The sequence below is a fragment of the Neomonachus schauinslandi genome, chromosome 8 (genome assembly GCF_002201575.2).
Source record: "Neomonachus schauinslandi chromosome 8, ASM220157v2, whole genome shotgun sequence".
Lineage (NCBI taxonomy): Eukaryota > Metazoa > Chordata > Mammalia > Carnivora > Phocidae > Neomonachus > Neomonachus schauinslandi.
The window spans coordinates 58,453,541-58,475,345 of record NC_058410.1 but is presented as its reverse complement, the minus strand read 5'-3'; the positions used below and the strand labels follow the sequence as shown (position 1 = coordinate 58,475,345).

The 21,805-nt window shown below is 33.3% G+C and overlaps 1 protein-coding gene across 2 annotated transcripts in view; it reads left to right on the top strand.

The window, feature by feature from the left end:
- Positions 1–21,805, top strand: part of GRIK2 (glutamate ionotropic receptor kainate type subunit 2) — a 666,284-nt gene that overhangs the window by 293,968 nt on the left and 350,511 nt on the right. For both annotated transcript variants that reach the window (XM_021693614.1, XM_021693616.1), the window contains exons 5-6: positions 381–434; positions 3,739–3,912. In XM_021693614.1, coding sequence (XP_021549289.1) covers positions 381–434; positions 3,739–3,912 — 228 coding nt within the window. The remainder of the gene's footprint in view (positions 1–380; positions 435–3,738; positions 3,913–21,805) is intronic.

Below are 21,805 nucleotides of genomic sequence, written 5' to 3'. Positions count from 1 at the left end.
TAATTGAATAATAGTGATCGTCAAAATCAAATGATGTTCCTCATTAGGGTATTTGTAGTGGAGACGTTACAAATATAATGAACTAAGATGTGCTAATTTCAGGTTTGTTTCAAATTTAATGCCTCCTTTAATATGTAAAGCCGTAAGCTTTACAATTGCAAACTTTCAGCTAATAGCTTTTCTATCAAGAGAATTGGTTCAGAAATTCCTTCAGTAACCACTAATCTTCCTTAACTATGGAGAGATTTAGTTTGACCCAGTTTTAATGTAACCTGAATGTTATACCCAGATTCTTCATTACATCCTACTATTTTGTTATTGACATATTTCATATGATGTGTACCTTAAATATTATTTTTTTTTAATTTTTTACTTCCTAGGCATTAGCTATGGGAATGATGACAGAATACTATCATTATATCTTTACCACTCTGGTAAGTAACTTATTAAAGCATAAAGTTAATGCTTTAAATTTTATTATTACGACCTTCAGTACGGAAAATGGGTTTTTGAGTGAGAAGCATTGACTAGCTCCTTTGTACTTATCATTTATTTTATTTTGATAAAACTCAGGAGGAATTGATCCTCATGGGGAATAATTTTTGGTGGGAAGCTGATGATTTTGAAATATTATTTCAGAATCAATTCAAAATATCATATCTTATTTATATATTGCTTTAGAGAACTTACATAACATAATAGATTTTAAAATTAGTTTGCTGAGAAATCAGTGTTTTAGAAAACCACACATTTTTATGTTGTTATCTCGGTTCTATTTACAAAAACCAGATTCATTGAAACTGCTCTTTTAGTAGACTAAATTTTCTATCCTGTTTTTGCCCATGTTTAGTTGGATTTTTAAAAGTTAGTCTGACTTAATTTACAATTAGCAAATTGAATGTTACCTTTATCTTTTGTCTTTACATACCCACCACACAGTTTTTTCTTAAATATGCATGAAAATATGACCTTACCTTTCTGTCAAACCTACTTACTCTTGGCTCTATTTCTTTACTAATATGTTATACTGATTTTCCTTCTTCTGTGAAACGACCCTCTGTCTCTGTCACTAATTCTTCCCTGATGTAAGGGTAGAAAATTTGTCCTTCCCTTCTAGGTTCTTTGGCTGGTTTAGTAATTAAATTGACATAAAACAGATTAATGGGAGAAAAAAACAAATTTAATTTCATATGTAAGGAGCCCCAAAGATATGAGACTCAAGGTCAGGTCAGGTAATTGAGCTAAGGAATGGGATGAGGGCCTGGGGCTTCAAAGGGGAGGAGGGTAATTCACAGACCGATAAAGAAGAGCAGATGTTTGGTAATTAGAAGTGTGCCCTGCCGTGCAGAAAGATCTTTCAGATAAAAAAGTTATCTCTAGTAATAGCTTTTTTTTTCTGGTACTGGCCCCCTATATAAATTCTTTTAGGTAATTAAGGCAGACATAAAAGTTTTTCCTGAGTCTACTGGGTCTTGATTGCCTTCAAATCAAAGTAATCCACATGCCAAAGTGGCATATTTGGGGGTGGCATATTCTATTCCCCTTTATTGCCTGTTGCCCCAAGTATGAGAGTATCTTCAAGTTGAGCCTTTATTCTATTTTCCTTTATCCTCTTCAGTTATTTTCTTCAAAACTGGTATGTATTTAGAACTTCAATTATTACCTTTATTGAAATGAAATCTAAATTTCCCTCTATAACATTTCTGAGTTGTTATATACTGTTACATTACAGAACAAATCTAACTGTTGTCACATTAATTTCAAATTATTTAAACCTTAAGGTACTGTCCTCTAAATTGACCCCTCTTCTGACTTCCTTCAAAGCTTCCATTGTCTGACTCCTACATCATCACCAAAATTCTACTGTTTTTTCCTCCATACTGTCTCTAGCATGCATCTCCGTCCCCACAATGACCAGTCTAACCAATGCTTTCTGTTAACTCAGAAGTATTCTGATTGGTCTCCTTGATTTTAGGAGTCTTGAAGCTACTAGATCAAATTACTAAAATGTACTTGATCACAATAGCTACCTGTAATAACAACTCTCTTCCAATAGAGGTTCTTCACACAGTAGTCTGTATTTTACTGATAAATACTATGGTTCACTCTAATAGAGATATTACTTCCCACCAGGTCACTTTTTGCAGCCTGTAAGAAACTTAGTGATAGGCTGGAGGGGAGGGCTTGGAAGACTTTACTCATCAGCAAATTATATTTCAGTGCAGTTACAACTCAGTTTCACCATAATCATAAGATTTTAGAGGAATCAAAAGTACCTCTTAATAAGAAAAAAGAAATTAAAAAAAAGAAAGAAAAAGTAGTTTAGGATATATAGAATTCATTAGCCTATAATTGAAGGCTTTTTTTTTTAGTTTGATTTTAACCTAACTTTCCTATTTTCTTTTGTTGTTATTCTTCTTCATCAGTCCTCTTTTATAGCAAAACTGATCTAGATCAGTCTACCGAATAGGTTTTATGTTTTCTAATTTTTGTGCCTTTACTGACACTTTGAATGACATCCTTTTTCCTTTTGCCTATCAAAAACCTGTTCATTCTTTAATGGAAGCTTAGATCCCATCTGCTTTATGAAGTTATTTTTGACTACAAAAATTCAAAGTTATTTGTCTTGCTTCTGACTCCTTGCACTTAACACTTCTACTCTTTTGCCCCTTAGTGTGTATGAGTGTATGTCTCCTTGGCTAGATTGCAAATACTGAAAATAAAAACCTAAAACAATTCTTTATATTTTTTCACAGCACAGAGCACAGTGCAGACCAATATCATCTGCTCTCCGTTGAAATTTATTTCTAGTTTGTAGCCTATGTAGCTGTATAAATCCAAGACAAACTTCACAGGACCAATGGCATTACTGTTGGTCTCGTTCCCAATATTGTCTGTAAGATCTGAGGATTAGTTAATGACAACTTGAAAGAGTGTAGGGGTCCCACATGCTGTATGTTCTTGTGGTGACATCCAACTCTTCTGGATGCTTTGGCCTCCTCTTTCCTGGGAAAACCAAAAGGCAAAGCCAGAGCATTAACTACAGCCTGGAACCCACAACAAAAATATGAAGGGTTCCCTATGGTGAACTTGTTGGGTAAGGTATAAAACAAAGGAACTGCAAGGGTTCCACAACCAAAAAAGGCCAGTTGTGTTGCCCTCAGCTTTAATATAATCTTCATTAGTTAGAAGCCATATTTCATGAACTGTTTCTTTAAAAAAAAAAAAAAGATAAGACAAAATAAAAAAGTGGCAGTTACCAGTCAAGGAAGCAGAGCATAGGAAAACAAAACAAAACAAAACAAAACAAAACAAACCTAGTCAGTTAAAAAAAAAAAAGTGATAGTGCATAAAATTTAAGGTAGTATTTTGGTATTAACCTAAGATATATTGGGAAACTTTATTGGGAGGAAAATATCTAAATAACTTTAAAATGAAGCTATCCTTAACATGGAGAAGAAAGCTCATGCAAATCTTAAATGTAGGTTACAGAAAAGCCTGTTTTTCCATTGGTAGAATTAGAATATGACATATACATGCATATTCATCTAGAATATGTATGTTTGCATTGGAAAAGCATGAAAATAGTCTATTTGAATCTTGGTGATTTCTGATGTTTAACATCATTTGAGAAACAATCACGTTAACTATTCTAAGGGAAGTAATAATTGACTTTTAATTATACATATCTGTGAACGTACTCTATTGGTACTAACACAAAAAAAATTTGTCTTTCAGGACCTCTTTGCTCTTGATGTAGAGCCCTACCGATACAGTGGTGTTAACATGACAGGGTTCAGAATATTAAATACAGAAAACACACAAGTCTCCTCCATCATTGAAAAGTGGTCAATGGAACGGTTGCAGGCACCACCGAAACCCGATTCAGGTTTGCTGGATGGATTTATGACGGTATGAATTCCCACTTACAGATTAGTTTGTGGGTTTCTAAGTAGTTTTGCATAAATTATTAAATCTTCTGGATACAAACTTGGGTTTAACTGACGTTAAAGGCATGGTATCAGAACTACTATTGCAAATAATTCTATTAACAATTTCCTAAATTAATTTATGTGGCAAATTTATACTTTTATACAAGTATCTCAAAATACATTACAACTATTGTTAGAATACTACAATGTAGGGATTTCTCTAAAATTAGTGAGTGCCATATATAGGATAAATTAGAGACTGAGAAGAAGACGTTAACCTGATAGTTATATTTTTGATCTTAACTAGCAATACATAATTATTCTTCATCATGTTGGTTTGTGATGTCATATGTATGACCTACATCACACAAAAATCTCCTTAGAGTTATTTATTCTTTAAGGCTTAAGACTAACCAATAATCACATTTGTTATTTTTCAAGTCCTTTTTTAAACTTAGAAATTGGATTTAGGCAGAAACTATAAAAGAAGGGAACATTCTGGTATAAGTTTAGCTGTTTATACCACTGCTGCCAATGAAAACCTAATGGAAGACACATATATAATTTAAAAAATATCTGATATCTCTGTTAAAAAACAAACAAAAACAAGTAAAACTCAATGTTATTAATTATATTACTTAACTGATTATATTAAAATACTATTATTTGAGCAGATAATCAATATAAAAATTATGACAGATATTTGCATTTTCTTTTTGCTACTAAGTCTTTGAAGGTTGTCTTTGACACCATACATATTAATTCAGACTAGTCACATTTCAAGTGCTCAATAGCCAAATGTAAGTACTGGCTATCTTATAAGACCAGGTAGGTTTACACTGTACTATTTTTATACTATAGTTATTTAAGCAAATTATATATGTCTGATACATTCTCATCAAATCTGTTTTGTATAGAACAAATTATTGCTACATTTTAGGAAATAGCTAAGCACTTTGGCAATATTTAGGTTTCCTAGGTCATTACAACCTACTTTTATTAAGTGTCAGTCTAAATGGAACTTTTATAAGCATAACATTCTCTATCCTGATGTGTGGAAAGCTTTTTCTATTATGATAATAATTTTCCATTAATTGCTTCAATAGAGATTCAAAGTGTGTTTTTAATGTTGTAACAAAATAAAGGAAAAGTTCTATTATTTTTTTTCCTTAAAAGTAGATTCAATCATAAAAATTGAGTATCTTCATAGAGACTGAAATCATAGTTGCCCTCATGGTACCAAACTTCTGATAAAAAAAAAAAAAGGACAATTTTTTTCTTTTAGTGAGAAAACAATCTCCTAGAATTTGAAAATGTCTTATACCCACATTAATTTTTTTAAAGATATAGTATGAGGGGAATTTTATTCTTTTGCCTAAAAATAGAGATCGTTGACTAGTTCTAGTATTTTGGTATTAATCTAAGCTATATTTGAGAAACTTTATTAGGAGGAAAATACCTAAATAACTTTAAAATGAAGATACTTTTTTCTCCAAAGCATATCCAGATTAAAAATAAAATACAACCTAAAAAAAATTATAAATATTATGCTTTATTCTCAGTGTAAAGATGTTGAATTAAACTTTTGGAACTTAATAAGAAAAATGTTATTTTTTTAAAATAAAATATGTACTATTCTTTAAATTATTATTTTAATCATGTATATATATTTTTCCAATATATGTTTTCTAGCTGTCTTTATCATTCTTTAATTTCAGGATGGATGTCTTATTATTTGTTCCTCAAAACCATTTTTGAATGATTTTAAAAAAAGTGAATCAATAGGTATCATGACAGTATTAACACTTTTACTTAGCACTTAACTCTAAGACTTCTACTAATATGTCCAAGGATTACTGTTCTCCTTTATATATCAAAACTACAAAAATTATCCAACTTTACTTAGGTATTCTCTGTATTTGTGTATGATTCCCTATATGATGTTACATGTCATCCCCTGAAACAAAGTGCTGTCTGACTTCTAAGTAAGTTATAGAGACTATTGAAAGACAGTTAAGTACAAAGGAAAGGTTATTAATTTCTTGTCCAGGGAGGCAGGGGCTCTTAGAGGGAATTAACCTTCAGAAGATGGAACAAAAAGACAGGGTGTTAGGAGGAATACAGGTTTGGGTTCTTTTCTTTTCTAGCCATGAGTCCATTCCTCCTCAATTCTGTCCTTCTGAACTGGCAGGTGATTTAGTAGGAATGGGTAAGTGATGGAAAAAAATGCATTGATAAGAAAATGAGAAAATTAGCCTATTTATTGAAAACTCTGGGCATTGTGTATAGAACAGATTCTGAAATCTTTAGAAGAATATTCAATGCCAACACTCTTACCGTTGTTATAGTCATGAAGTGCTTTCCAAGTGTCATATTACATTTAAAAAATGAAAATGTTCACATATAAGAGATAATTACCCCTTCATTTGTATATTTTTAAATTACTGAAAAATATAAAAATTTCACCAGAAAATTTTAGATGAGATTTAAAAGTGAGAACATTTTTAAAATGAGTGAGCTGAAGATAAATTTACTTGTATGAGCACTTTTTGAATAATATTTCTTATCTAAAAATGTGTACTAGCTATTTATTTTATTTATAAATAGAGCATGGAACGCAAACCATTTTGGAAGTAAACATGAAGTTTGCCATTAAAATAAAAATGTCTTCAAGAATGGATACAGATTGATTACTTTTTAAAAATTCTCTTTTGGAAAATGATAATATCTTTCAAAATCTTCTCATTATATAGCATTATATAATGACATAAAATATTATATGTAAAATATTTCATTATAAATCATTAATTCTTAATTATAAAATAGCACATGATTATTATAAACATAAAACCAGCATAGGATCTGTATAAAAATGTTGGTATATTTATGCCTTGCATGAGTATTATTTTTCTTTTTCATTTAAGATCATATTGTAAGCATTTACCCAGTCATTAAATGTTTAGGAAAAGGAATTAATAGGCTATTTCCACCATGAATGGAGTCAGGAAATTAAGAGGAGTCTAGTTAGAAAAGAAAGGAATTATAGCCTGGCATTGTGGTGTTGGCACCATTCCCTCCAGTCAGTTCATGAGATCTCAGTGTTTATATATCTCTTGTTCTTTTTTCTCCCTATGATCCCATAAAGAAATGGGATCATCAGCAAAGTCCCTGGTGCTTGGAGCAAGACCTATTATTATCAGTATCATAGTCATTTGTCAGTATGTAAGATCATAGTGCTTAGACTTTCACATTCTTTCTTCATGTTGAGCCATAAAAGGAAACAATGAACTGGATTCATAAGAATTTTTCTGGTTGAGTTAGCATCTTAACTGACCCCTGGGTTAAGTGTTTGTCTGCTAAGTGACTATTGAATACAAGACCATTTCTCCTGTACTTGTGGTTTCTTCTATGGTTTGGGGTCATCATAATAAATATATTAATGTCATTAGCTCAGTAAAATTTTTATCTCCATTTGGTATAAATCCAACCAAGAAACCAAGTTGCACAATACATCCAAGCCCAATCTCTTTAAGGAGAAAGTTAAGGGCGCCTGGGTGGCTCAGTTGGTTAAGCGACTGCCTTCGGCTCAGGTCATGATCCTGGAGTCCCGGGATCGAGTCCCACATCGGGCTCCCTGCTCAGCAGGGAGTCTGCTTCTCCCTCTGACCCTCCCCCCTCTCATGCTCTCTATCTCATTCTCTCTCTCAAATAAATAAATAAAATCTTTAAAAAAAAAAAAAGGAGAAAGTTAAAAAAGAAGTCCAACCCCCTTCCTTCACAAATAAGGGTTGTTGTTGTTTTTTTTTTCTAACTCATGATAACACTTTTCTCACACTTTCCCCAATGCCTGCACACTACCATCCAGTCAGTGTGCTAGACTCCTCCCCAGACATGAGCCATTACTATAAAACCCTTTCTTTACTGTGAATTGTCTGCTGAGTATAAACATACACATGTTTCCACGTTCCTGGGAGTATGGAAGTCCTCTAAGTGGACATTACCACTGTTCTTTACTGAAAGATCAGACGACATAGCTCCCAGTCTTCTGCCCAGATGTCTGCCTTCTCCAAGCACAGTTCCCAAGGGCAGGAATTCACTTTTTTGAATCCATCAGAGCTGACAGTGGTTGTATTTATTATTGATATATTGAGTTTGCAATAATCTCAATTCAAGAGAACAAAACCCAGTAGAAATACCTCAAGGTAGTTTTAAACAGTCTAGCTATGTCTTAGAAATCTTTCCCAATTCCCCCATTATGCCAATGTATATTAATACTAACGGACCTGTACTTTTTCTGGTAGTTTAAAAGTATCATTTTTTCTTATATCGATATGTAATACCACACATATTCCTTGATAATGTAAATTTAAAACACAAGTCAATAATGACTGTGTTAGTTGGCTATATTATTTGGATTTCTACAGGGAGGTTACTATTTGGGAAATATAAACTCTGGATGCCAACTGCTTTCTCCATTTCCTTCCCCATCTCTTCACATCCATCAGTCAGTCATCAAACACTTTCAAGTCTGCTGTCTCAATACTTTTCTTCACTACATTCTTCTTTTCACCCCCAGACCCATGCCTTAGTTAAGGACCCCATGATCTCTCCTCTGGCTGTTGTAATAGTCTCCTTCTTGAAGTCTCACTCCTAACATCCCTCCTCTACATTTACCTTCTTTCTATGTGAACATTGCTAATGACTCCTCGTCATTTACTCGATAAAATTTGTATCCATTTGCCAAGACTGCAAGACCCTACATGATCTGGCTTCTGCTGCTTGTCCAGCCTCCTATTTGCCTGTTCCCTGCTCTTTGAAGCCACCCATCTCACCACAGTGCTGTGTCCTCCTCATTTCAGCACAGGCTGGTCCCACTGTCTGAATGCATGGCATATTCCTACTTGTGCTCTAATTTTCAGGTCATCTGTAACCTTTTGGTGATTTTACCTGTGTGCTCTTTCATTTGTGCATGTTTTGTTTAACTGCATGTTGAAGTTTAACACTGGTAGTTTTGTGTTCACATCTCTTTTCCAAAAGACTTGTAGTTCTTTGGAGGCAAGACCTAAGTTTCTTCATCCTTGAAGGCCCTGTACCCAGTTAAGTGCCTGGTGCAAAGTGAATGCATTGTGAGGGTGTTCATAATGAAGGAGGGCCTGCCTGACTGAAAAAAACATGTGTGTTAATTTATTTTAATCACACTACATCTGTGCTCTAATCACTAGGTTCTCTCATTTTCCCAAATATGTTCTGGAGAGCTTTTTTTTTAAAAATTTATGTACTTACACTTAATTGTCAAGATATCAAATCATTTGGAAAATGCAATTAGGCTACTGTCAAATATTTGTTAGAAAAATATCTTAAAAGGCAAAAGCTTAGAAACACTTTTGATTAAATAGTGAAAGTTTAGTGAGTTAGAAAAGGAGTTTCTCTTCTCCTTTACAAAAAAGTGAACATGTTTATGAGAGAAGAGTCTTTATGTATTTAAGTTCCAATGTCCTCTTAAAAATTATTCTTTTGTAACAACAGACCATAGCCCAGAAATTTTATAATTTCTTTCATCATTTGATTAACTTTAAAGATCAATGTCTTGTATACCCAATTCATGACAGGGAGTTAGCTTATGTACTAAGAGGGGACTAGTGATCACTCTGCTACTGTACAAAGATTTACCTTTAGGAAATAGAATCACAGAAAATTAAAGTATGACCAGGCAGGCTTTCATGTTCTCCTGGAACTACAAGTCTGTCCTTGCCACTGTCTTCTTAATTAGCTGGAGCTATTTTCTTCAATTCCGTTGTAAAGAGAATATAAGACTTTGCCAGACAGTGGATCAAACTAATTCTCCACTTTTTAATCAATAGAGGCATTTTGAAAATGTTGACTTTATCCTATATTCCACTAAAACACCAAAGGTGTAAAAAGTAGCAAGTGATGAATTAATTACTTTTTCTTTGATCAATTTTAATTGTGTGTATGCTGTGTACTCCAGACTTGATACCAGGCACTCAGGGTTTGGTGATGAAGATAATATATCTATTTCCTCACAGATCTTAGGGAATTGACAAAATTAGAAGATAGTGTATTACTGATCACATCTCACATCTTAGTAGTACAAAAAAAAATATTCAAACTTTAATTCTTGACTTCTTCCCAATTTTGTGTTTCTTTGGTTGATTTAGTTTCCTAAGTCTTCTTTCAAAATTGTTAAAATTCCCTGTTTTCTATTTCATTTTTTGATAGCAAGAGACAAACATATATTTACCAGGAGTTTTGCGTAATTTCTTAGTGTTTTGATGAAAAATGTGTAACATTTCACAATATTTATCAACATAACTGCTAGTTTTATTCTTGTCTTTACCACAGAAGAAATATTTAGGAGTCTATATCGTAATCAAATGTGACAGAAGTATTTGTAGAAGATATTTCAGAATATGTTATGAAGTCACAAGCACAACACTCATTATATTTGCATATGATTGATTTAATGAATAGTAAAAGACATGGAGTTTGTGGCATGAATAACGGGATGGCACTATATTCCTTCACTGTATATACCTATTAATCTTCCATGATGTGCTGGGTTGCAAGTTAAATCTGAATATAAATAATTGAGATGATCTAACAACCTCCATTGTTGCATTAACATACAGCATTCCATTTAATTGCCTTTCCTCATTGACAGATTAAATAATCAGCATTTATCTAAAGCTGATAAAGAGTTGGAATTTCCATTTTAAGTAATTATTCCTTACATGAAAAATGGCAGTTGCAATGAATCATTTCCTTCATAATTATGTTATTTTTTAGGCCAATTTTTAAACTTTTCGCTTGGAAAAAGGAAGGTTGAATCCGGAGACTTTTTTTACCCCTTCCACCCTCAAGAACAAAATTTATCTGTAAAGTACTGATCTAAGATCATGCAATACACACTTGTAATGGATTAATACATTTCTGTTCACAATTTCCCTCAGCTTCTTATTTTACATTTAATAGCTATATAGTTACATATAGATATAACCAATCACAGATGATATAAGGAAAGTAAGTACAGGGCACAATATAAAGGGAATACAAGGTGGTTAAGAAAATAAGCAATAAGCAATAAATTCTTTGACTAGAGCAGGCACTCAGGTTAGAAGGGGGCTAACAACAAGTTTGACATAATGATCACTCTCCTGGATTAGAGGAAAATGGATTGGGAAACAATGGGAGAAAAGGTGGGATAAAATTTTTGCATAGCAACTAATTAATAGACAATTATAAATGTGCAACATTTAACATGTAGTAATACAGAATAGTTAAAGTCAGGCGGTTGAAATTACGTAAAAACAGAGAGTAAGTGATGGCACTGAAGGCATATAAATAATAAGAAATATTATTACTCAGATACAGATTCATAATGAACTACAGAAAAATTCTGGCTAAGAAAGATTAACAATTGCTATAAACCATAGTACTTTCTTTTTATAGGATCTATTTTTAAAATAAAAAGAAAGAGTGGATCTATTTCTAAAACGTACAGAACGTGTTTTTTGACTGTTTACATTCAGAATAAAATACATAGAGCTAAGCTACACTGTATGTTTGGAAATAGGGGATGGACTGACAGGGAGTGATAATTACTATCAAAACTATGTTTTTTCATATTATTCCATTTTATTCACAATTTCAGGAATTTATTTTAGGAATTTTGTTATTTTTATGATTTTGGAATTTATATTAAAAATATTGAAAAATAATAGATAAAAGATATCTTGGCCTCATATAGTCTTTAAATAAAATACATTTTTAATTTTTTTGAAGTTTATTTATTTATTAATTTATTATCTCTACATCCAGCATGAGGCTTGAACTCATGACCCTTAGATCAAAGTTGCGTACTCTTCTGACTGAGCCACACAGGTGCCCCAAATTTTTAAATAATAAACAATAACAATAACATAAGTTGCCATTTAAATACTTATATCTATATACAGTTTTATATAAAAACAAATAATACAAAAGTATATAATGTTTATTATATTTATACAGATTTATATTACTTTTAGATACTATCATGAAAGGTAAGCTATATCCTTATTTATTTACTAGAAAGACAATGTTAGTGACCATAATATTATTAGGTTAATTAGCATTTATAATATATGGCCTCAGGACACTAAAAATATAAAAGATTTTGATAGATTTTTTATTAAATATTAACTCTTATATATAAAATATGTACGTATAAACAGGTTAACATATTTAACTGTAGATATTGTTAATTTTGGGCAGTGTATGTCTGTCAAATTTTAACAAATTTTCCTTCTTCACTACCGTGATTTATAACAAATTTCAGCCTGTTTTGTCATGCTCAATTTTAGAAGAATTATTAAGATAGCTAGAAAATATTGCAAATAAATCAAGAACATGATATGTAATGAAATTTGTGTTATATATAATAAACAACAATCATAACTGGGTTTTTTTTCATGTAGATATATACAACAGTAGATGTTTTCCTCTTTTTTGTTTTTAAATTACCTTACCAATGCAGAAATTCTCTTGCCTGTTTGATCCAAGAATTATCTGACTCTGTTATTAGAAGTAGGAGCAGACACATATATGAAGTGTGAATACTGAGGACATTCACATGTATAATAGCCCTAGGAAGTTTGATCCAAACAAACTTTGAATCTGGCTCCTGATGCATGTTACCTTTTGTATTGACAATTTCTACTATAAAATGACCTAACCGTGAAATGTATTTAACACTTACTACATCCTAGTACTATTATTGCCTCATGACAACATCATGGAGCAGTTATAATCCTCATTTTATAGACAGAGGTATATAGAATAGGTAGATTATATATAAAGGAAGATCCTGGGACTATAGTCTGAAGCAAATATAAAGGAATCCTTAAGCATCCAGAGGTAAAAGTTAAGCACAATGGATTAGAAACCAGCAAAAAAATGTTACATTCATTGTTTCTTCTTCAACTTTAATGTATAGGGTTTCACACCAATTTGGGGTGAGTTGGTGGATAGTTGGTCTACTAAACCCTCCTATTTTCTTCCCAAATAAATTAAACTAATAAATAGGGATCCGAAGCCAGCATCTGAATCCCATTTTCAACCCTTTCCAATACTGTTACCTTAGGCAAGTTACTTAACCTCTTTGGGCCTCACTTGTCAAATAGAAATAATAAATTTTAGTGTGTTGTTCTAAAGATTGAAAGGGATAATGAATTAACATATAAAAATATTGGAAACCTACCTGGATTTTTATAATTATAAATTATATTATTGATTCTTCTTAAGGTCCTCGTGTCTTCCAAATATAGAACAAATTTTGATATGGTGCTTATAATTTAATTAATTCAATCATGGGGGTGCCTGGATGGTTCAGTTAGTAGCACGTGCAACTGTTGGGCTCAAGGTCGTGAGCTTGAGCCCCATGTTGTGGGTGGAGATTACTTAAAAACAAAATTCAATCATATTATTCCAACTTCACTTGTTATCTCTTATATGTGTTAACACCATAGTAGATGTGTATGTGTATGTGTTGGATGATTAATTGACATAGAAAACTTAGGAAGATTCATACAGAATCTACTTAGTACTTGAATCTAGTAGTCTTTTTTAAAAATGTACCCAATCACAATAATTTGAAATGTGCTATTGGAATGACATATCCCTATTTTGAACAAGTTTCTAAATAGAAGTTTACAAAAACTTCTGTTTGTATGTGTCACTTATTTCCTCCCAATGTCAGGCCCCTTCTTTTTTAGATTAAAAAGATGGCTTTTTGGCATAGAATTAAAGGTTGGATTTTTGCTCATTTTTTTTTATGTCAGTTATCAAAGACTGTTAAATCTATTTCTATCTTAGAGCAAGAACTTTGGAATCAGAATCATCCGACAATTGAAATTGAGATCTACTTATTACTTACTTTCTGAAATTCTGCTAATTACCTAACATCTCTGAGCCTCAGTTACCTCACCTGTTTAGTGGAGATAGTAATGCCTACAACAAGGTGTCACTGTGAAGATTAAATACATAACTTTGATACTGCTCAAAGACAGTGTCTGGCACATAGTAAATCCTCCAAAAATGGCATCCATTTACTTCAAGACAAATATCATTTCTGCCTCGTAGTGTAAGTGATATTTCTGTTCAGAGTAAAATTCATCTTTCTCGAAGTCTTATGATACCCTGTTTATACAAATATGACAAGTGAATAAGCACACAAATAGGTATGCTTAGTTGAATAGGTAGTTGCTTCCTCTGATGCGCTGGATGAGGTTAAGTAAATGAATGAACAAGAATCATTGCTAGTTTTACTATCAAATTGTTGATGTTAGTTTCATAACACTGGTACCTAAGTAACTATATTTACATTAGAAAGACTTCTTTTTTAAAGTGTAGCCTATGCAGTTTTATGATATAAAGTTTTAAGAAATGGTCAAAGACCTACTCTGATGCACTAATATCCAAGATATGCTTGGCCAGTACTCTTTAAATCCACATTAATAAATCAAAAGAATATTTCAGACAAAATGAAATGAAGAGTTTTAAGGTGAATTTGCCTAAAGGATATTAGGAATTCTCTTTCTTTATTATGCAGAGAGGAAATATTATGTTGATCTTTCATTTGCCTTTCTAAAAGAATTCATAAATATTTTATTCATTAATCTTCAGAATACCCTGTGACCAAATTGAACCAGAAGGGAAAAGCAAAGTTATTAAATAGACACAGATGTTGAAATGGTACCAGATCAGTCCTTCATGAAAAATCCCTGTGTATTGTTACTCATTAATTCCTTCTCCAAATATTTATTGAAAACCTATTATATGGAACGTGTGGTATTAGATCATATAGATGATAAGAAAAAATATATATATAAACATAATGAATTATCAATTTGGTAAGGGAAGTAAATTACATCCTTAAATAATAAAAAAAAAACACTGACATGTAATGAGGAATATATGTAGAAAATAGTGTGTTTAGATAGATGGGAGTTTACCCACTTTTTGTTTAGGACGTAATTGCAACTTCACATAAAATCACAGCTTGAGAATGTTACATGCCCAAATTAACAGGAAGAACAAGGTGAATATTAATTCTCACTTTACAGATGATGGAAGTGAGGCTCAAATATGTTTAGTATGCTGTCCAAGGACATTCAAATCAGAAGGTGGAGCTGAGCTTTATGTTTAGGCCTTTCTAATTTGAAAGGCCTTGGGCTCTTTCTGCTCCACCCTGCTCCCAGAAAGTCTTGTCTGGTGACTCTCTGCAGGTGCATTAGACTCACTCCAATGGAGGCAGGAAGCTGTAATTCAAGCCTACAGTAATAATGACTGGAAGTAGAGCAGAGAGGGCTCAAAGGAATGATTGAACAGGGAGACTTTTTTGAGATGGGAAAGGAGAATAAGGAGACAAGAGAGGCCTTTGAACTTTCCAGCTTAGGTAACTGGGAGAACACTTAAGCTTTTAATAAAAATGGGGCCATCTGGAGGACTAGGTGGTTTGGAAAGGGGATGGTGTTGATTACAGACATGTAGGATTTGAGATGATGATAATCCCTAAAAGGAGAGGGGTCTGGCAAAAATTTAGAAGCAGGAATATTGTTTCTCATTGCAGTAATGTCTCCGTTTCCTTGTCAGAAACAGAGGGAAACATCCCAGATCCGAAGGGTGTATGTTTACAACCCTTCATAGAAAAGGATCTAGCCAACATGTTTGGCCTCCTAGACTAAGCCACCCTGAAAGTGAGAAAAGTTAAGCCATACTGAATATTGGTTAAGGAATTGCTGTGTCTTTTAGTGCCTTTGTTTCTCAGCAGTTGTACCCCAACAGCCTGAGGCTCACCAAATGCGTCCTGGCTCTTGGGAATACGCCTTGGGAAACGAGATGTTCATTTGAATTCTGATGCTGTCTTTCAAGGAAAATATTACCGCTGCTAAATGTTGCTTTTAAAAATCAACTTCTCAGACTCTGTTCTTCAGCTTTAAATATTTATTCCTCTCTCCAAATCCTTTAACTTTATCAAAGGAAAAAGGGAAATGAATAAGTGAAAAATTAAAGACGGTGAAATACCTTTAAAATATGAACTTCTCTAGCCCCTAAGGAATGTACACATAAATTTAACTGACAAAAACCATGCATAGTTTTCTAGATTTGAGAGTTTGCTAGGCTACAATTTCATTTTAAGTAAATTTGAAATAACCGAAATAACAATAAGGTGAAAATGGATGTTACTCATTTGGTCACTTTTTAAAGTATCATAAATATGTTGAATATTTAATATTATTTAAATTTTATTATATGGATGATACTGTAGAAAATTTGTAAACTAAAAAATTTTGTGGAGGAAAATTAAAATTTTCTAATTATTAACATGACAAGTCAAGAGAATGACAACTAACATTTTAGGAACTAGTAGAAGCTCTCTTAACTTGCCTTCCCTTAACTGATTCTTTTTTTTTTTTAAAGATTTTTTTTTAATTTATTTATTAGAGAGAGAGAGTGAGAGAGAGAGCGCAAGAGGGGAAAGGGTTAGAGGGAGAAGCAAACTCCCCGCCGAGCAGGGAGCCCGATGCAGGACTCGATCCCGGGACTCCGGGATCATGACCTGAGCTGAAGGCAGTCGTTTAACCAACTGAGCCACCCAGGCGCCCCCCTTAACTGATTCTTAAGAGTAACCAAAGCTCGCTCTCTATCCACTGTTTAAAATAAACTAATTGATGTCCATAAGCAGCCCAAGAATTAACTGCTAGCAGCCGACTCTATCAAGTTTCTGTATTTTTCTCTCACAGTTGTATATTCTTTAAAAAGGTCAGTAATGATTCTACCAAAACCAGTTTATACTTGTTGTATTTATTAATGACATAATTCAGATAAATATTGCATAAAATAGTGAATTACAAGGGTAATTCAGAACTGTTCCCATGAAAACTAAGTTGATTACATTGAAAAATTTGGCAAAGCCAAGCCATCTAGATATATATTTTTTTATATTAGTGTGAGCAAGACAGCTCTAAAAGGTGGATTCTGCACGTAGTTTGTTTTGCAAGTCTCTTTATTCTTCTTTCAATTGAAAGAAACCAAAGCTGAAAATCGTGGCTAATCCATTATGTTTGGGGCTTATGCAAAACGGGAGAGGGGTTCTAAGCAGCAGACCCATGAAAAGGGTCTTGGCTCTACATTAATATATTTAGGGATAGATTTACAGTTAGATGTTTTACTTTAAAATAAAACTTTGAAGTATATATGCTTTAACCAACCATCTTAATTAACTGGCCAAATATTAGCTTTGCTTGCTTTAGAAAAGAAGTCATCCATGCATTTATTTCTATTAATTTTTTGTGCCCTTGTACATATTTCATTAGGAATGGGATCATATGGTATATAGTTTGCATGATGTTTTCTTAAAGTTAAACTAACATTTTTAAAAATCTGCTATGTGTTAAGCACTGTTCTTGCTATAGAGTTATAGTGGTAAGGATGGAATTTATCTTCTATTTGGTAAATGGAAGAATAAGTTAAAGAAAACTAGTGTAAGAAAATAGAGAGTGATTAGGGGTGGGGAAGGCTCTTTAGCTAGAGTATTCCTAGGAGCTGATGTGTGGGATAGGTCCAAATAATAAGAAATAGGTAGCCTTGCAAAGATTTATCAGAAGAACATCTAGGCAGAAGGAAAAAGTGCAAAATCCCTGAAATGGAAACAGGTGAGTTGAGTTGATCAGTGTACTAAATAATTTGGAATAAGAGGGAAAATGATAGAAGAACAGAAAGTGGTCATGAGATATGTGATTTAGGTCTTTGAATGACGTGTAAATTTGTATTTTGATCAAAATGCCGGGAAAGGCCTGGAGGGATTTTACAAATGAGTACTGGACTTAACTGGTCATTGGTTGTTAGGACATTTTCTTTTTATGTCCATCTCTTTGCATAATAGATCAATATTACTTCAGGAGGAATAGAAAGATCTTTATGAACAGTGTACATATGTTTCTAGTGGTGACAAACTGAAGGAAACATATGTTTGGTAAATGTATCAAATTGTATGAAAAAATAAAACCAGTGACAGTTAAAGTAAGAATTCACTATTTTAATATGCTATCAGTGTAAGACAGTAATCATTTATAATTGCCAGCAAATGACAAAGTTAAATGTGGTAAAAAATATTTTGCATAGCAATTAATTTCTCCTTCTGCTTTGATGCTTTTTAAATATTAAATACTGAACATACAGTTTTTTAAATGGCATTGTTTTTGTGTCTTTAATGAGTTATTTAAAATAAATTCTTTAAGAAGTGCAGTGATACAGAATACATCAACAGTGTTAGGAAATATGTAAGGAGACATGCAGAATTCTAATCTTCTTGCTGGTATTGTATTCAATATTTTGCCTTCATCAGTACATACCCACAGGAACACAGCTGGACAGAATATCTTTCTCTGATCTTTAGCAGCTCTGTATTGCTCCATAAATGACTCAGCTATGAATCAGTGAATGTGCTTCAGGCTTTGATTTTTGTTTTTAGTTCAAAGATTGAACACCATGAGGGCACCACCCAGAGAGAGATTTATCATGTTTTGTTTCAGATCTCTTATGGTAAAAACGGAATTTTCTTGTCTTTGTTCTACCAAATACCTTCTATGCATAATTTAAAAAATAAGCTCTTTTAAAAAAATGTATTAGGGAATATTAACCAGAATAAGATAAAACTAAAGTAGGTTTCCCCACCCTTTAAAACATGTACTACTACCCCAAGAAATGCCTATTGGCATATTTATTATTCAAAAATTTTATTTTCTCATATTGTGTATTTGCAAACATCTTTGTATACTATGCAGTACATTAATTAGTTTTAAATTTTATAATTCAGAATATATTGAATATAGTGTCTGTTTTGGTCCTCCATGAAGCAAATCCCAAAATGAGATTAGATGTACAGCAGATTTATTGGCAGATGTGCCTGTGAAGGATAAAGAAGGAGGAAGCTAGAACAGGTAGTCTTCAGTCCAAGATGCAGGTCTGAAATCTGTGAGAGGAGAGAGGAGGGTTAGAATTGGATAGGAAGAGCCTTAGACTGCGATGCAGAAATTCTTAGCCATGCTGAAGGGGATTCCTTAAGCCAGAGCTTCCACTAAGGAAATTTTGTTTCAGGAAGGACCGAGCTGGTTCTAGCAAGCCTACCGGCTCAGTCATAAACACAGTGGTGTATATGAAGGTGCAGAAGCTGGAGGCTATTAATCAGCTAAATTTCCTGTAGCAGTTTGTCTTGAAGGAAGATTCAAGTAGTAGGGCATCTCTATGGCCATCACACATACATATTCTGGGCCTTTTAGTGGAGTTATTGTCAAGAGATACAGATTTTCTTTCTTGGTTTCCTCAGTTTATAATGCTCACCCTTAACTGACCGGGTGCTGTAAGTGTTATCAGGTGAGAAAAAGAGGAGGCACTGTATAGCTGCCTCGTGGGCTCTGGATTAAAAAACAACAAAAATAGCAAATCAATTAATCAGTCTCAAAACATATATCCTGATTATAGGATAGTATAGGCTTATATGTGTTTACAAATGAATAAACATGTTTTCATTTGACATGTAATACTATTAAGAAGCTAATCCAAAATTGTAAGAGGGTTATTATATTTCAATGAGGAATGCCCAGCAGTGTCCAACAAAACAGGGAGAAAAACCTGGAAGTAAGCATGGAAAATCGTATAGTCAGACAACAAGGCACATAGATTTAATAATTGAGTTAACTGAGAATAGTCATGTGACCTACACATGCATTATATAGTTTTAAAGAATTGTGATAGTATACTTCCACTGAAACTAAAACTCTAGAGCAGAAGCAGTGAATAGGATCTCCTACTCTGATTTCTGAAGGGTGCTCAACTTACCTTATTAATTAATAAATCATAATTTAGTCTTTGATTATGAAGTCTTTGATTCACAAAATTAATCACAAAGATTGTTGGATTTTTCAGTATTTCTAGATGACAATTTATTGTAGTTATTTTAAAATTTATTATTGTATATTAATATAGCTTAAAACTCTTAAAACAGAGTATAGTGAGTGTTGATCATGTGTCAGGCATTGTCCTGGTTAATGCTGATACATGGGGCAAGCAAATCAGGTGTTCTCCATTTAATGGTTAGTTAAAATTTCATTCATTCACCCCTTAAGCAGACCTATCTATCAGTTTTTTTTTTTTTTTTGCTTTGTTTTATAAAAGGATTTAAGAAACTGTTCTCCAGCTAGTATAGAACAATGCTCTAAAATTAAAGAAGGGAAATTTCCATTAAATAAATAGGTAGCTTAGCTCAGGTGTCATCCTCTCAAGCTGAATAACCGGGCTTCACAAGGTCTAAGTATTTAAGCTGATGGCTCTAGTGGTAACTGGATTGTGGGGTTAAAACCTTCTGTTTGTGATTTCTGGCTAGCTCTTATCTCTTAGCTTCAGGTTTTGGCACAGGCCGAGGATGGCAGAGAATCATCTGCTTTTTCTGTGGGATAGAAGGCAGAGAATTCTTGCCATTAATTTTCAGCCTCTCTCTCATAGGAGTTTGTCTATGCTGCTGGAATAAGCAAGAATTGGTTCTGGATGAGAAAGGGCTTCTTGACAGTGTCAATGCGGGGATGTTCTGGGTTTACCCTTAGCCTCTGGGAATTGTTTCCTGAGAGGCAAAACCTCGTACAAAACATTCATCACTGCCACTGTCAGAGATAGTTGGTCTCACGTTGATTTAATCAGGATGACATTTACTGTTTTAAGTAAAAGAAGAGCCCATTGATGAGCCCTCATTGTGAAGTCTTTTCAAATAGGAAGCATTTAAAGTGTCATCTCCTGGGATGACAAGCTAGTTGCAGAGTGTGAGAGGCAGGAATGGTGAAATGGGAGAGCAGGGGTTTTGTAGTCACATGCAGACCTGCATTCGAGTCCTGGCTTCGCTGCTTACTTGCTGTGTGTCTTTAGAAAGATGACCTGAACCTCTGCTTTCTTGTCGATGAGTTGGGCTTATAAAGTTATATCACAAAAGGTGATTGTGAGGATCCAATGAGACCACATGTATGCAAATGTTTTGGAAATGCCTACTGCTAAAAACATATGTAAAATGTTTTCGTATGTAGCATTTTAGTTTGAATCAAGAGTGATTGGACTTTGTGATCTAAATTATTGCCCCTTTTTAAAATAAATCTCTGAGGCATACTTAATCTACAGATTAAAAACAAAGTAAAAACTAATATGAAAATTTGTTTGATTGGGGCTGGCTCTAGAGAACTGTCACTGAAGATTGCTCATAGTCCCTGCTGTGGCTCACTCGCTCTCCTAATCCTAAGAATTCCTTACTTTCCATGTGGGCCCATTATAAACCTGAGGTCTATGTGTTCCAAAAGAGACAAACTGATAGCTAGTAATCTTGATAAACTATCTTTGCATAGTTGATATTTGGAAAAACTATTTAAGATATAAATCTGCCTTGATCCACCTCTTCTCAACTAGGGCTCACTCTGTACACTGCTTGAAAATTAAGAGGCATTTTGACAGCTGAGTTGAACCTTCAAAACAATCCTGGTGACACTTCACCTTCTCTTCCGAATGTTAAACCAGGAAGAAAAGAAATGAGTCACAGCCATCACGGATGTAGACTTCAAAGTGGAGGCTCAGTTGTGTTTATGAGAGTGAGAGCTCAGGTTAGTTGTGAATGGGGGAGATAAAAAGTTCCTGATGATATGGCACTTATTACTGTAACAATTACGAAGACCCTGTATCATGTAACTCTTTTAATGAAGATCATTGAGACTTTCTGTATCTATTTCCCTAACCTAGAAACCAGAATGAAACATTGGTAAGCCATTAATTTTTATATT